The sequence below is a fragment of the Mustela nivalis genome (assembly GCF_964662115.1).
Source record: "Mustela nivalis genome assembly, contig: HAP1_SCAFFOLD_609, whole genome shotgun sequence".
Classification (NCBI taxonomy): Eukaryota; Metazoa; Chordata; class Mammalia; order Carnivora; family Mustelidae; genus Mustela; species Mustela nivalis.
Genome location: NW_028136053.1, coordinates 240,398 through 257,898, shown reverse-complemented (window position 1 = coordinate 257,898; position 17,501 = coordinate 240,398). Strand labels below are relative to the sequence as shown.

Here is a 17,501-nt window from a genome sequence, read left to right as displayed (position 1 = left end):
CAAAAAAAGCTGTGGCTCAGTAACACAGTTTGAGTCTCACTGATATCATTTAGAGTATTGTAGCACAAGAGATGGGCATTGGAGTCCTCCTGTGAAGGTCTGAATCCTGTGATCAAGAGCAAATTGTTCAACCTTGCTAACTAAGTCCCATAAGAGCAGGGAAATAGTAATCATTGTTGTGAGGATGGAAAAAAGGTAATGAATAGAAATCTGCTTGACACCCAGTAAGTGCTTGACAAATTTTCACTGATCCTGCTACTGCTCTCACCGTCGTCCCCATCATCTCCATCTTTGGTCTCTACCAGGCTAGCCATTATTTTGTACTGACTTCTTGCCACTCATCTAGGATGCTGAAGACACCAGATCTGGGGATGGAGAGGCTACCTATGAATTAAAGAAATGGGACATAAAGACAAGGATGACAGCTTGTAACCAATTGATGTTGTAGTAGTGATTTACCCAACAAAATTACTTACAGAACATACCTTTGAAGCCCAAATTTAATGGATCCATTTTAAAATTAAGACAGTTCCAACAACTACTAGATTTAATAGCTAGAGATGCCTCTTTTAAAAATTTGATTGTGTCTATAATTTATCACAGTGGCAAAATGAAAGAAGTGGTAAGTGTTGGCATGATGTCTTAGGTCAGGTGACCATAACAAAATGTCACAGACTGAGGGCTTAAATAATAGAAATTTATTTTCAGGTGCCTGGGTGGCTCAGTTGTTGGGTGTCTGTCTGCCTTTGGCTCAGGTCATGATCCGGGACCTGGAAAAGAGCCCTGCATTGGGCTCCCTGCTCGGCAGAGATCCTGCTTCACTCTCTCCCACTTTCCCTGCCTGTGTTCCCTCTCTCGTTGCCTCTCTCTCTGTCAAAAAATGCATAAAATCTTTTAAAAAGTTATTTTCTCACAATTCTGGAAGCTGAAAGTCTAGGGTCAGGGTGCCAGCAGAGTTGGTTTCTCTCTTTGGGTTGCAGATGACTGCCCCTTTTCTGTGTCCTCATATAGCCTCTCTACTTTGTGCATTTGTGTGGAGAAGGATCTCTGGTATCTCCTCCTCTTATGAGGACATGTCCTATTGGATTAGTGCCCCGGCCTTATGAACTCATTTAACCTTAATCACCCTTACCTTAAAGGTCCCATCTTTGAATAGTCACACTGGGAATTAGGGCTTCAACATAAGAATTTGGGGAGGGGGACACACAATTCTGTTTATAACACATAGTAAAGTAAAATAGTTCCTTCAGGATTGTTATTTGTGCATTTTAAAAAAGATTTTATTTGAGAGAGTGAGTAAGAGAGAAAGCACATGAGCAGGGGTAGAGGTTCAGGGAGAAGCAGATTCCTCTCCTGAGTAGGCAGCCCAACATGGGACTGGATCCCAGTACGCTGGGATCATGACCTGAGCCAAAGGCATCTAGATGCTTAACCAACTGAGCTACCAGGCGCCCCTGTGTGTAAATTTTTATTAAGGGAGTTTTTTAAATCTCAGTGTGACTGGGACACCCGGGTGGCTCAGTCAGGTAAGTGCCTGCCTTTGACTCAGATCATGATCCCAGGGTTCTGGGATCAAGTTGCATGTCCGGCTCCTTGCTCATCAGGGAACCTGCTTCTCCCTCTGCCTGCTGTGCTCGCTCTCTCCCTCTCTCTCTGACAAATGAATAAATATAATCTTTAAAAAGAAATCCCAATGTGGAGTGCCTGGGTGGCTTCTGCAGAAGCTTCTGCCTTCTGCTCAGGTCATGGTCTCGGGGTCCTGGAATGGAACCCTGGATCAGGCACTCTGCTCAGCTTACCCTCTCCCCTCCCCCGCCTCCAGTGCTTTGCCTACTTTTGATATCTCTCTTTCTCTCTGTCAAATAAATAAAATCTTTTTAAAAAAATCTCAATATGACTTAAAGGCTTGCTTACCTAGAAATTAAAAGTATCACTGTACTGTGTGAAAGCTGGAAATTGCTCTGATAGCTCCATTTTCATTCTGCATTCATCCTGATACTTCTCAGTTGCCTCATCTGTGAAAAAAATAATAATATAGTAAGAAAAAAATTAATATTTTCTCATCATTTTGTAAGATGTGAAGTATAACATAAATATATATTTTTAAGTACAATAATGGTTAAGATTTACCTGCTTTGACCACATTTTGTAAGATGTGAAGTATAACATAAATATATTTTTTTAAATACAATAATGGTTAAGATTTACCTGCTTTGACTGTATTTAGTAATTATTAACTAAGTCATCATTATAATAATTCATTAAAATTTTTTTAATTTAAACTCAGCTTAGTTAACATGTAGTATATTATTAGTTTCAGGGGTAGAATTAATGTGATTCATCAGTTGCACATGACACCCAATGTTCATTTCAAGTGCCCTCCTTAATGCCTATCACCCAGTTACCCCATCCCCTACCTACCTCCCCTCCAACAACCCTGTTATGGTTTCCCTTCCTGTTTTAATCTTTATTTTTCATCATTACAATAATTCTAAAGTTGTTGATCTCTCCCTGTATATGTCCCCTCCCGTTACCCCAGTAAAGATGAAGTGCTGGTTTAAATGTTATCTACTGTTCACTCATGAGTATTTTCAGCCATATTCATTTGCTTTGCTATCACTTTCTGCAACTCCTTTAAAATTTTTAGAGAAACTACAGGTGTATAGCTGTGTCGGGGAAAAGGAAGAACTGAACTGAAATCCTGAATTAGAGATTTACCTCAAGCACTGAGCTACAGAAAGTAATAGGAAGGCAGAGAAACATTGATCATTATGTCAGATCCTTAAATACTGATACATGCCCCTTCTTTCGGCAATAATGTCTATCTCTCAAAAACTTTTCAATTCCTAATATTATTCCAGTGTCAACAATAATGTGAAGCATGGCATTCTCTCTTCAGCTTTCCTGGCTTAGAAAATGCTTCTGAGACACATAACAATGTCAGAATTTTAAGATTAAAGACCACCCTATTTCCTGTTGCTAAGCAAACAAAATGACAGACTATTTTAAAAAGAAAAGAGGCACCTGTCTCACTGCCTGATCTCAGTGGAATGGGAAAGCTGCCAACATGCAGAAGCACAGCTTGTATTTTACTGGAGCCACTATTTTACTTTGCAAATGCTGAGCCAGTTCAAATGTAAGGTTGCCTAATAGCAAGCAGCAATTAATTTTTACAGGTTTCTTGTAATACTTTTTTTGTTATAAAAGTTTACATAATTGCTGGTAGAAATGTAAAATGGTGCAGTAGATAAGTGGTTGCCCAGGGCTGGGGGCCGGTCAGGGAGAATGGGGAGTGATTGCTAAAGGGTACAGGGTTTCTTTTGGGAATGATGATTGTGATGGCTACACATCTGTGATTATATGGAAACCCCTGAATTGTATACTTTAATAAAAGGATGAGTTTTATGGTCTGTGAATTATAGCTCAATAAACTTATTTTTAACGGTTTAGGTCAAGTTAAATTGGAAGAAGGAAGAGTTGAGCAGAGCAATATTCATTTTCCTGGCACAATCCGACACAAACACATTTTAGTTAGTTTCTTTTTTCTATGTTAGATTTATCTTTATGTAGGTATAAGCATACTGAATATATAATTTTGGATTTTTTTTTCACTTGTCGTATCTAAGCATTTCCCTCGTTACTCCATAGTCTTCATTTACCTCATTTTTGTGACTTCATAATCTTGCCCTATTTTATGCAGTTTGTTTCATACTTTTCATGATTGTAAATATGCTGTGAATGAACTTGTCACATAGCTTTTTTTTTTTTTTTTTCCTATTAGGCTTACTTCCTTCTGGAGTTTACCTGTAAAATTACAGAGTCAAAGGCAATAAAGGTGTTTAGGACTTTTGATGCTGGATTCTTTCCTGTTTGCTATCAGAGGATTTTGCCTATTTATTTTGCTACCAACAATATAGGAATTTCTATTTCATATAACCTTCATCAATACTGGGGGTTTTTTTGGTTATTTTTGTTTTATTTATTTTTTAATTGAAATATGATTGACATATAATATTTATACATTTAATGTATATAACAGGTTAATTTGATACATTTATATATTGTAATATGATTGCCGTTGTGATAATTAGCACCTGTCATTACATAATTACCATTTCCTTTCAGTGGTTGGGATAATTGAGTTCTAGTCTCTGAGCAAGTTTGATGATTATAATATTGTCTATATTCACTATATTGTATATTAGGTCTCTAGGACTTATTTACTACTCATTGCATGTTTGTACCCTTAAATGGTATCCCCAATACCCCACATCTCAGGGGTCATTTTTTAAGTAAACTTTTTATTCTAGAATAATTTCAGATTTGCAGAAAAGTTGGAGACAGTACAGTTTCCTTGGATCCCTCACCCAGTTCACACAGTTATCAACAACCTACGTTACAGTGCAACATTTGTCAAATCTAAAAAATCTACTTAGGTGTATACTGTTAACCAAACTCCAGACTTCATTCATATTTCACCAGTTTTTCCATCACTGTCCTTTTTCTGTTCTAGGACAAAACCCAGAATTGTATATAATAACTTTAATTTCTAAAATTTAGTATTATGGTTTTAAAATGACATTGTGTTGTTGTCAGTCTGTTTTTAAAAAAAAATTTTTTTTAAGGTCAAGTTTTGTTTATTTGTTTGTTTGGATTTATTTATTTATTTGAGAGAGAGGGAGAGCATGAGCAGGGGAAGGGACAGAAGGAGAAGGAGAGAGAATCATAAGCAGACTCCAAACTGACCTGAGCTGAAACCAAAAGTCAGACACTAAACCAACTGAGCCACCCAGGTCCCCCAAGAGGTCACGTTTTTAAGGGAATATTTCTAATTATTCTGCTTGATAGTGGGAAGATTGGGGGTTAACTCCCATCCCAATAAATTTGCTTTATCAGAGTATTATTCCTGTTACTAAAAAACTAGAAGCATAGTTCTGTGGTCTTCCTGCAAAAAGTGCATAATCCAAATGTGAACATGAGGAAACATCAGTCAAACACACATTGAGAGATAGTCTACAAAGTAGCCAGCCTGTATTCTTAAAAAATGTCAAGGCCAAGAATGACAAAGACTAAAGAGCTGTTCCAGATTAAAGGAGACTCGAGAAGCATGGCTCTAGATTGGATCCTGAACCTAGGAGAAAAGGTAGCTATATAAAGACATTATTAGGCCAAGTGACAAAATTTGAATGTGGACTGTGGGATAGAAAATAGCATTTTATCAATGTTAAGTTTCCTGATTTTAATCATTGAACTGTGTCTGTTCATGAAGAAGGATGTCCCTATGCTTAGGAAATACACACTGAATTGCTTGGGGGAGAGGGACCAAGTATCTCCAATTTATCCTCAAATGGTTCAGGAAAAAATTGTGCATGTATGTGTCTGTGTGTGTATAAACATTCACATATATGTAGAGGGAGAGAGAGTGATAAATGGGCAAAATATAAACAATTGATAAATCTAGTTAAAAGATATAAGGGGAGTTTTTCTTATGATTCCTGCAACATTGAAATTATATCAGAAACTTAACCTTCCTCCCCCCAAAAACAACAGCTAGAGATAGAGCAGCAAAAACTTCCTATTGAGTCTCAAGAGATCCTCAAATGTAAGTTGTCTCTTTTGGTCCTACAGGTGAACAGATGTACCAACCCACAGATTTTTATTTTATGCATAATTAAGGGCCACCTTTTCATAACTCCTGATTTATTATAGTCTACTAAAATGTAATGTTCTTATTAATATCAGTAATTAGTAATTTGTTGAGGACCCACAGTTCCATATTCCAAAAAGTCTGGAATGCTTGGCAAAATTGGCACTTTATAACCATTTGCCATTATAGAGATTTATAATTTCTCCTGTGTTTAGGAAGTACCCTTTGTTTTTTGTTTTATTTTGTTTTAAAGATTTTATTTATTTATTTGACAAAGAGAGAGAGATCACAAGTAGGCAGAGCAGCAGGCAGAGAGAGGGGGGGAAGCAAGCTCCCTGCTGAGCAGAGAGCCCAATGAGGGGCTCAGTCCCAGGAGCCTGAGATCATGACCTGAGCTGAAGGCAGAGGCTTAACCAACTGAGCCACCTAGGTGCCCCAGACGTACCCTTTGTTAACAGTACTATCTTGAATTGTTGTTGTTGCTGTTTTTCACTTACTCTGGTTCTAGAAGCATTTACTATAAGTTAAATCATGATTACATGCTGCTTTTGTTGATTGTGTGGGTTACTACTTAGATATTGCGGTTTCTCTCTGTTTCTTGGCTCTTGGGGTTCTTTGTTCAGTGGAATGGACTTGGAGTCTTTGGCCTTTTAGTAGGTCAGAGGACTTAGAGAATTACTGGTTGAAAGGGTTAATCAGGGGCACTTCCTTTGGCCCTCCCTAGGTGGCTTTCTCCTCTCCAAGACTTGCCCCCTCCTTTGCTTTACATTTTGGCCTTTATCAGACCAACAAAGAGGGAGGTGTGTACTCCCTGTGTTGGGTTAATAATCACTCAAATATTGGTTTATTAACACTCCCTAAGTGGGTCTTGAAATTGAAAAATCAAAGGCCTCCCCAATTCACAAGTCTGATCATTGATTTGCCTCAAGTTTCACTAAGTGGCCTCAGCATATGGCCAGCTAAAGTTCTTCACAGTAGCCCATCACTTGAAGTCATGTATTTGAAAACGTTTTTTGAGCACATGAAAAATGATAGTAGTTGTTAGATTAAGACAATGGTAATAGATGATTTTCACCTGTTTTAAAATTTGTCTTTCTTCTTATATCAGCTTCTCAATTACGAAAGGAATAGAAGACAAATATTTGTATCACTGAATTAGGATGTTGATTACTATAATTTTGCTGTTTAACCAACCCATGTGAAACATTCTTAATAATGGCATGATGGCCTCTTTGGATGGTGAAATGGCAATATCCTTTAAGTCAGCTTTGACGCAACAATTTCAATTTCAGAAAGCTGTCTTGTTAATGTACTCCCATGTTTGTCTAGAGGCATACGCTCAATGATAATCACTGTAGCTTGGTTTAGAATGGTAGATGGTTGGAAACAAACCAAGGTCCATCAAAACAAGACTTGTTAAATAAATTATGGTATGTTTATAGAATAGGATAATATTCAATGTAGTCTTGTTTCCGGTCCAACGTATAAGAAATTTGGAAGTCACCACACCACCCTAACAAGTAAAAAGCTGAACAAACCACATAATCAGCAACTCTTCTTAGATTTCTCAGAGAAATGAGGTTACAGAGCAATCCGCTGCCTCTAAATTTGGAGAGACCAGCAAGGAATACAGAGAATCACAGTTTATTAGAGCAGAGCCGAAACCACTACAATAACCAGGGCCAGGTTGGAGAAATGAACTGTAATTGACAAATTGCCAGAGGCTCAGCATAGACAAGATGAGATAAAAATTCCAGGGAAATCAAGTCATAGTCCTTCTTTCCCCACTTCTGTGTTTTAACTCCAGGGAGCATTAACAGGTCTGCACAGTGAATATCAGAGAAAAATCCCCCTGTAATTCAGGGATGGGCAGGGGAAAAGTAACCATTTTTAAATATGTGAGAGAGTTCTGTTCTTAACAAGATCTGCCTTCAGGAGAAACTGACCAGAGCCTAAGTGAGCTGAGGCAAGGGAAATACCTCAGAAGGCTAGTCTATCTAGCCTTTTATGTGAAGAAAGGAAAATAATCAATTCCAGCCCCTTCTAGCCTTGAATTTTTAAAACTACTCTTTAAAAATGCCTTTAAAAAAGTCAGTAGACTGTAGAGGTATGGATATTTCTGGGCTCTGAATTCTGTTCCGTATATTTATATAATATATCTGTATGCCAGTAGAGTCTACAATTACCCTAGTTTTGTAGTAAGGTTTGAAGTGGGAAATATTACATCTCCAAGTTTGCTTTTTTTTTTTTTTTTTGGAAAATTGTTTTGCTTATTCTGGGCTCCTTTTATTTCCATATGAATTTTAGTGTTAGCTGGCCAATTTCTGTAAAACTGCCAGTTGGGATTTTGATAAAGATTGCATTGAATATATAGATCAATTTGGGAATAAAATTGGTCGTCTTTACTACATAACTCTTATGTTCCTTGAAGACAGAATGTCTTTCCATTTATTTAAGCCTTCTTTAATTTCTTTCATCAGTGTTCTATAGTTTTCAGTGTACAAGTGTTGCACTTACTTTTAAATTTATTCTGGGTTGCCTGGGTGGTTCAATCATTAAGCGTCTGCCTTCGACTCACGTTCATGATCTCAGGATCCTGGGTTCAAGCCCCACTTCGGGCTCCCTTCTCAATGGGAGGCCTGCTTCTCCCTCTCCCACTCCCCCTGTTTATGTTCCCTCTCTTGCTCTGTCCCTCTGTCAAATAAATAAAATCTTTAAAATCTAAAAAAAAACCAAAATAAATAAATGTGTTCTTTTTTATGCTTTTTTATATTATTATATATAGAATTGTTTTCTTTTTCTTTTTTTTTTTTTAAGATTTTATTTATTTATTTGACAGACAGAGATCACACGTAGGCAGAGAGGCAGGCAGAGAGAGAGATAGGAGGAAGCAGGCTCCCCGCTGAGCAGAGAACACGATGTGGGACTCGATCCCAGGACCCTGGGATCATGACCTGATCCGGCAGAGGCTTTAACCCACTGAGCCACCCAGGTGCCCCTAGAATTGTTTTCTGATTTCAGTTTCAAATAGTTAATTGCTAATATATAGAAATAGATTTCTATTTGTATGTTGATCTTGTATCCTGCAACTTTGCTGAACTTATTACCTCTAATTGTTTCTTGTGATTCTTTAGGTTTTTCTTTATATGAGATCGTGTTATCAGCCAAGAGAGATAGTTTTACTTCTTCCTTTGAAATCTACATGCCTTCCATTTCTTTTTCTTGCCAATACTATTCTGCCTAGAATCTGTATATCTTGTTTAATAGAAATGGTGAACACAGACATGCTTGTGTTAATCCTGATCTTAGGGAGAAGTCTTTTAGTCTTTCACCATTAACTATGATGTTAACTATATGTTTCCCGTAGATGCACTTTATCATGTTGAGGGAGTTCCCTTTTATTCCTAGTTTGTATAGTGCTTTTTGTCATGAACATGTATTGGATTTTGTCAAATGCTTTTTCTTTGTCTATGGACATAAACTTTGGGTTTTTTTTCCCTTTAGTAAGATAGCATGTTATATTACTTGATTTTCATATGTTGAACAAACTTTTATTCCTGGCGTAAATCCTACACAGTCATGTGTATAATTCCTTTATGTGTTGCTGAATTCAGTTACTTAGTATTTTGTTGAGAATTTTAACGTCTAGGGGAACCTGGGTGGCTCAGTGGGTTAAAGCCTCTGCCTTCAGCTCAGGTCGTGATCTCAGGGTCCTGGGATTAAGCCCCGCATCGGGCTCTCTGCTCAGCAGTGAACCTGCTTCTTCCACTTTCTGTCTCTGCCTGCCTGTCTGCCTACTTGTGATCTCTCTCTAATAAATAAATAGAATCTTTAAAAAAGAAAGAATTTTAACATCTGTATTCATAAGAAATATTGGTTTGTAGTTTTCCTTTTTTGGGACATCTTTATCTGGTTTTGGTGTTAGGGACTGGCCTCATAGAATGAGTTGAGGAGTATTTCTTCCTTTCCTGTTTTTAGAAGAGTTTGTGAAGGACTGGTGTTAACTCTTTAAACCTCTGGTAGGATTAACCAATGAAGCCTTCTGGTCCTGGACTTTTCTTTGTGAGAAATTTTTTTTAACTGCTAGTTCAATTTCTTGCTACACATCTATTCAGATTTTTTCTTTCTTCTTGAGTCAGTTTTAGTAGTGTGTGTCTTTCTAAGAATTTGTCCAGGGGTGTCTGGGTGGCTCGGTGGGTTAAGCCTCTGCCTTTGGCTAAGGTCATGATCTCAGGGTTGTGGGATCAAGCCCTGCATCAGGCTCTCTGCTCAGCAGGGAGCTTGCTTCCCTTACCCCCTCTGCCTGCTTGTGATCTCTGTCAAATAAATAGACAAAATCTTAAAAAAAAAAAAAAAAGAATTTGTCCAACTCATCTAGGTTGTCTAATTTGTTGGCATATCATTACTCATAGTAGTCCCTTAAAATCCTCTTTATATCTATAAAGTTGGTAACAAGGTACTCACTTTAATTTCTGATTTTGATAACTAAATTCTTTTTTTTCCCTTAGTCTAGCTAGAGGTATGTCAATCTTCTGATTTTTTCAAAGAATCAACTTTTGGTTTTGTTGAGTATCACTATTGCTTTTCTCGTGTCTAATTTGTTTACTTCTCTGCTGATCTTTATTATTTCCTTCTTTCTGCTTGCTTTGGATTTAATTGGCTTTTCTTTTTTTAATTTCTTTTTTTGAAATATTTTATCTATTAGAGAGAGAGTGTTGTGCACACCCACATGTACACATGAGCATGGGAGGGAGCAGAGGGAGAGGGGAAGAGAGGATATCAAGCAGACTGTGCTGAGTACAGAACCTAACATGGCACTCAATCCCACGACCTTTGAGCCAAAATCAAGAGTTGGATGCTCAACTGATTGAGCCACCCAGGAGCCCCTTATTTGTTTAATTTCTTAATATGAAAAGCTAGGATACTGCTTAGAGTTCTTTCTTCTTTTTTAATATAGGCTTGTACAGTTATGAATTTTCCTCTAAATGCTGCTTCCTGTAGGTCTTAGTATATTGTATTTTCCTTTTCATTTAACTCAAACTCTTTTCTTATTTGCCTCATAATTTCTTCTTTGACCCATTAGTTATTTAGGAGTGTGTTTTGTAATTTCCATGCATTTGTGAATTTGCCAGATTTCCCTCTTTTACTGACTTCTAATTTTATTCTATTGTTATTGGAGAACATACTTTAAATTCCTTTAAATGTATTAAGACTTGATTTATTATCTAAAATATGGGTCTATCCAATAGAAAGTTCAATGTGCACATGAGAATATGGATTCTGCTGGTGGTAGGTGGAGGTTTCTGTATACGTCCATTAGGTCTAATTGGTGTATAATTGTTCAAATCTTCTATTTCCCTGTTGATCTTCTATTTAATTGTCTAGATCATCTGCCTATTTTGTCTGATATTAGTATAACTACTTCAGCTTTCTTTTGGTTACTAAATACATAGTATATTTTTTCATGAGGCTCTGTTCATATATCATTTTCCTTTCCTGTTCTTTCAACCTGTGTGTGTCTTTGAATCTAAAATGAGTCACTTTAGATAATATATAGTTTGGTCATGGCTTTTTAAAAATCTACTCTGCCGGTCTCTGACTTTAATTGTAGCGTTTAATCCATTTAAATTTAATGTGATTACTAAAAAGGTGGGATTTAGGGGCACCTGGTGGGTCAGTTGTTTAAGCATCCAACTCTTTCTTTTTTTTTATTTATATATTCATTTTATTTATTTATTTATTTATTTTAATTTTATTTTATTTTTTCAGTGTTCCAAGATTCATTGTTTATGCACCACACCCAGTGCTCCATGCAATACATGCTCTCCTTAATACCCACCACCAGGCTCACCCATCGCCCCACCCCCCAAGAATCCAACTCTTGATTTTGGCTCAGATCATGATCTCAGGGTCCTGAGATTGAGCCTCACACTGGGCTGTATGCTCAGTGGAGCATCTTCTTAAGATTCTCTCTCTCTCCCTCTCCTTCAGCCCCTCCCCCACTTACCCTCTCTCCCTCTCTCAAATAAATAAATAAATCGTAAAAAATAATAATAAAATGGTAAGATTTGATTCTGCCACTTTGTACTTTGTTTTCTATACATATTTTTTTGTTCCTTTAATCTTCCATATGGCTTTCTTTTGCATTAAACATATATTTTCTAGTGTGCTCTTTTAATTCCCTGTCATTTCTGTTACTGTGGATTTCCTGGTGTTGTAATTAATGGCTTATAATAATCTAGTTCAGACTAATTCCAACTTAACTTTAACAGCTTGCCAAAACTTGGCTCCTGTATACTCCATTCTTTTCCCACTCCTTTTGTGGTGTAATTGTAGTACAAACTATGTCTTTATATCTTATATGCTGCTCATCCACATATATTTATAATTATTGCTTGATGCAGTTGTCTTTTAAATCATATAGGAGAAAAAAAGAGTTACAAAAATACATTTATGCTACCTTTTATGTTTACCAGTGTAGTTACCCTTATTAGTGCTATTTATTTCTCTTTTTTTCCCATTTTTTAATTTAAGTATAGTTGACACACAATGTTGCATTAGTTACATTTTCAGTTGTACAACATAGTGATTTAACAGCCCCATATATTACGCTATACTCAAATCCCCAAGTACAGCTACTGTCTTTCACCATACAATGCTATTACAACATAATTGAGTATATTGCCGAACCTTTCATCCATATGACTATCCATTCCGTAACTGGAAACCTGTACTTCCCACTGCCCTTCACCCATTTTACCCATCCCTCCATCCCCTTCCTTCTGGCAACCATCAGTTTATACTCTATATTTAAAAATCTGTTTCTGCTTTTTAAAAAATTTACTTGTTTGTGCATTTGTTTTTTATATTCCACATATGAGTTAAATCATATGGTATTTGTCTTTCTCTGATTTATTTCACTTAGCATTATACTCTCTAGGTTCTTTTTTTTTTTTTAAAGATTTTATTTATTTATTTATTTGACAGAGAGAAATCACAAGTAGATGGAGAGGCAGGCAGAGAGAGACAGAGGGAAGCAGGCTCCCCGCTGAGCAGAGAGCCCGATGCGGGACTCGATCCCAGCACCCTGAGATCATGACCTGAGCCTAAGGCAGCGGCCTAAACCACTGAGCCACCCAGGCACCCCTACTCTCTAGGTTCTATTAGTGATGTTGCAAATGGCAAAATCTAATTTTTTATGGCCAAGTAATATTCCATAGTGTGTATGTACACACACACACACACAAACATACTACATCTTCTTTATCCATTTATCCACACACACACCACATCCTCTTTATCCATTTATCTATCAATAGACACTTAGGTTGCTTCTATATCTTGGCTACTGTAAATAATGGTAAAATAAATATAGGGTTGCTATGTTTTTGTTTTCTTTGGGTAAATACCCAGTAGTGGAATTACTGGAGCATATGGAATTTCTATTTTTAACTTTTTGAAGAACTAACATACTATTTTCCACAGTGGTTGCACCAATTTACATTTCTACCAGCAGTGCACAAGGGTTTCTTTTTCAACACATCAAGTGGAGAAAACCAACAAGTGTTGGTGAGGTTTTTGATTGGTTTTTGGTTTTTGATTCTAGCTACTCTGACAGGTATGAGGTGTTAGCTCATTGTAGTTTTGATTTGCATTTTCCCTGATTATTAGTGATATTGAGCATCTTTTCATGTATTTGTTGGCCATCTGTATGTCTTCTTTGGAAAAAAATGTCTCTTAGGTCCTCTACCCGTTTTTAATCAGATTATGTGGTTTTTTGGTGTTGAGTTGTAGAAGTTTTTTTTATATATTTTGGATATTAACCCCTTTATCAAATATATCATTTACAAATCATCTTCACCCATTCAGTAGGTTGCCTTTGTGTTTTATTGATGATTTCCTTTACTGTGCAAAAGTGGGTATAGTCCCAACAGTTCCCTTTTGCTTTTTGTTTACCTTGCCTGAGGAGGCAGACATACCTAGAAAACTCTTGCTAAGGCTCATGGCAAAGAGATTACTGCCTGTATTTTCTAGAAGTTTTATGGTTTCAGGGAGGGACAGAATATTTGAAGAGAAGCAAACCAAGATTCTGTTTCAGTTGTGTATGTAACATTTTCTCTGTCTTAAAATTTGAGCCTCAGATTTTTCCATCCACAGAAGAGTGATGCAAATACATCTCCCCATCTGTTCTGTAGGGCTCTGTGAAGGTTATTCAGTACATAGAGATGCTTTGGCCCCTTTAGAAGAAAGGCACTTAACTTCCTCAAGGCTTCATTATTGTTACTTCCAGTTTTACTTCCCACTGTGTGTCCTTGATCAAGCCACTGAACCAATTGCTTCTGTTGCTTCACCCAACACCCCCCGCCTTTTTTCCACCCCCCTCTCTTTTTAAGGAAGAGATAATGCTCATTCTCCCCCCATAGACATGGCAGTAAATTTATTCTTATTTCATTTTATTTTATTTAAATTCAATAAGTTAACATATAGTTAGTTTCAGATGTAGAGATCAGTAATTCATCAGTTGCATATAACATAACAGTAAATTTAAATTGTTTTACATGTGTTTAAATTTACTTGAAGATGTTCAGGAAAATCTGCTGTTATTTGCAGTTTGACTGGCAATTAGGATTATTTTGCACAGATGGAGTATATTTTAATGTAATCCTGATGTGATTATTTGAAGCATTTCTTAATATTATGCATAATACTAGAAATAGAGTTTTGAAACCTCCTATAGTCCTTTGTATGTATCTCTCCCTCCTTCCTTCTCTCTTTCTTCTTTTTTTGTCTAGTATCTAGCTCTATTAAATCCAAGCTTCTCTGTGAAAAGTGGTTAGAATCTTCAGCTTTTTTAAAAATTGTGATAAAATATATATATAACATAAAATTTACCATTTTAACCATGTTCAAGTGTACAATTCAGTGGAATTAATTACTTTCACCTAGTTGTGCAATGTGTACATCCATTTTTGAAAAATGCAGATTCCACAGTTGCTGGGCAATATTTGTTTTGTGAACCAATATTGTTATTAAAATTAACTAATATGGACTGTATTGTGTTTCTGACATTTTGTGGAAGCTGTGAGTTTTATAAAACAAGGTCGGTGTTGATTTTAGTGATCATACATCCTTTTCCTCATTTCATTTAAGAGAATAATCTAAACAACCTATTTGTTTATCCACAGGATGTTTAATTCACATCTCTTTTGGTGTCGCAGGTTGCAAGGCAGGCGGGAATTAACTTGGGGACAGCCATGTCAAGAGGATTGTATCAACCAGCAACAATCTTTATGGGCCGCCAAATGTCAGCTGTCTCAAGCATTGGAGGTTTCAGTACGGAGCAGAAATCTCCCCAGCCCACAAAGAACTTTTCAATTCCTGACCCACATTCACACCGACAGACAGCCCAGAGCGGTAATGTGACAGACAGCTATGTAGTACAAACTAATAGTGACACACAGCGCTTAAATAAGTCTGACAAAATAGATGGAAAGACATCTCTTCAGACTGGTGAAGAAACGCCAGTCACAGCCAGCGCATTGTCTGAGAAGGAACAAACTCATTGCTTGCAGATAGGAAGCAACACACGTCACAGCGAGAGTAGTTTATCTGAAGGCAAAAAGTCTGCTGAACTCCATTCCCTGTTACGGGAAAGATTAAGTCCAGAGAACAGAACCACGGATTTAAAGTGTGACAGTTCCAGCAGATCAGCAGGATCAGAGGGAGAAATACTGACACAGGAACATATTGAAGTCAAGGAAGAAAGAGCCAGACCGCCATTCTCTCCGATATCAGTCTCAGAATACTGTGCATTTGAAAATAAGTGTTCTCAAGAGAAGGATTCTGCTTGGGAAGGTTTCTCAGGTGGGGTGAGAGGCTGAGCTTGTTTGCTGATTTTTGTTGGTGTTTAGTTTTGGGGGTGGTAGCGTTCTTGTGTAAGAAAAACATATACTCTTTAGTTTTTTCTCTGTCAAAAGAGCAAACCAGTGGGCACCTGGGTGGCTCAGTGGGTTAAGCTGCTGCCTTCGGCTCAGGTCATGATCTCAGGGTCCTGGGATCGAGTCCCGCATCGGGCTCTCTGCTCAGCAGGGAGCCTGCTTCCTCCTCTCTCTCTCTGCCTGCCTCTCTGCCTACTTGTAATCTCTCTGTCAAATAAATAAATAAAATCTTTAAAAAAAAAAAAAAAAAAAAAAAGAGCAAACCAGTGACTTGGCCAACAAATTCCATTCTAATGAATTCTTGAATATAGGCATGGAAATATTTTCGCAAGCTAATTTGCTGACTTTAAAGCCCACTGTGATATTTTTATTGACTTTTCATGTACTATAGTTAGTTGTAGATTGTTTCTACGTGTATGAAGCTGAGTAATTCTGCCTGTGAGGCAGAACTTGTTTACCTCGCTTCTCCCTGAAGTTAGTGATTGGTAATCTATGCGTATCCCCTCTTACAGATCATCTTCCTCCCAGGGACCCCGAGTCACAGAAACCCTTCAGAAAAATGCAGGAAGAGCAGGAGGAGAAAAGTTTGAGCAGCAGCAGCAGCAGTGACCTCACAGTCTCTGTAAGTGAAGATGATCTCATTTTCAAGAGTCCAGAACCACAGCCAAATCCGAGTGACAAGATGGAAGGAGAAGATGGAATAGAGGCCTTAAAATTAATCCACTCTGAGCAAGCAAGAGATGCCCTATCCACCGAAAAACATAATTGTATTTTGCAAACCCTAAGCTCTTCTGATTCAAAAAAGGAATCCTCCACTAACTCACCAACAAGAGAGTAAGCCATTCAATTTTTTTTTTTTTTACTGTTCTGTTTTTAATTATAGACATTTTTAGAGACTATTCCACTGGGAATGTATTATTGAACCCTCAGCCATGGGTAGATAAGTTCCTTAAGTCTCATAAACAGTCTTTTAGATAAGGTCTGATTTTTCTTTTCTTTTTTTTTTTTAATGAAATAGCTTTAAAAGTCTGAATATCATTGAATCCTGGTGATTGGCAGTTTATAATTATATCCAAACAATCTCTAGTTAATTTGTAAGTCATTCCTCCCACACCCTGGCTTACAGCCTTTTAGAAAAGAAATCATTTTTCAAGTTGTGGTAACACAGGTGACAAATAGTTAAACTTACTAGGAGTTCATCTTTAGAGGCTAAGAACTTTGTATCTGATTAATTTGCTTAATCCTTTAATTCCTTACCATGGTATCATATGGTTAAATATGAGTTTACAAGTTCTGTTACAAGTATTTCTAAGTCAGCTTTCCTTTTCTGAATGTAAAAATGAGGACACTGGGATCTTTAATGTTAAGTAGGAACAACATCCATGTTATACATTCTGAGCACTTAAATATTCACCTTATAGGGGCACCTGGATGGCTCAGTCGGTTGAGAGTCTGACTTTTGGTTTCGGTTCAGGTCATGATCTCATGGGTCATGGGATAAAGCTGTCTTAGCCTTCGGCTCTGTGCTCAGTAGGGAGTCTGCTTGAAAAATTCTTTCCCTCTGCTCCTTCCCCCATTCATGCATGCACATTCTCTCTCTCTAAATAAATCTTTAAAAAATAATATCTAACTCATAAAAGCTGATTTATGATTTTTACTACTGACTTGTATAGAAAGCATAGAAACTGTTAGAAAACCAATTCTGCAATAAAAAGTAGCATCACATCTCTTGTAAGGATAGAAGGAACCTAAGTAAACAACCTAAGGTAGATCTCATCTTTTAAAAACAGGGAAACCAAGGCCAGGAACATAGGAGTGACATTTGAGCCATTCAGGGAGACCTATACAGCCTACCTCCCCAGCCTCCATGCTACCTCCAGAACTTTCTTTTATACTGCAATGGTGTCACTCTTTCT

The 17,501-nt window shown here is 37.2% G+C and overlaps 1 protein-coding gene across 1 annotated transcript in view; it reads left to right on the top strand.

Moving 5' to 3' along the window:
• Window positions 1–17,501, top strand: part of KIZ (kizuna centrosomal protein) — a 126,931-nt gene that overhangs the window by 29,981 nt on the left and 79,449 nt on the right. Inside the window, exons 5-6 of the mRNA XM_082750047.1 lie at window positions 14,866–15,511; window positions 16,098–16,419. Of these exons, the coding sequence (XP_082606173.1) occupies window positions 14,866–15,511; window positions 16,098–16,419 (968 nt within the window). The remainder of the gene's footprint in view (window positions 1–14,865; window positions 15,512–16,097; window positions 16,420–17,501) is intronic.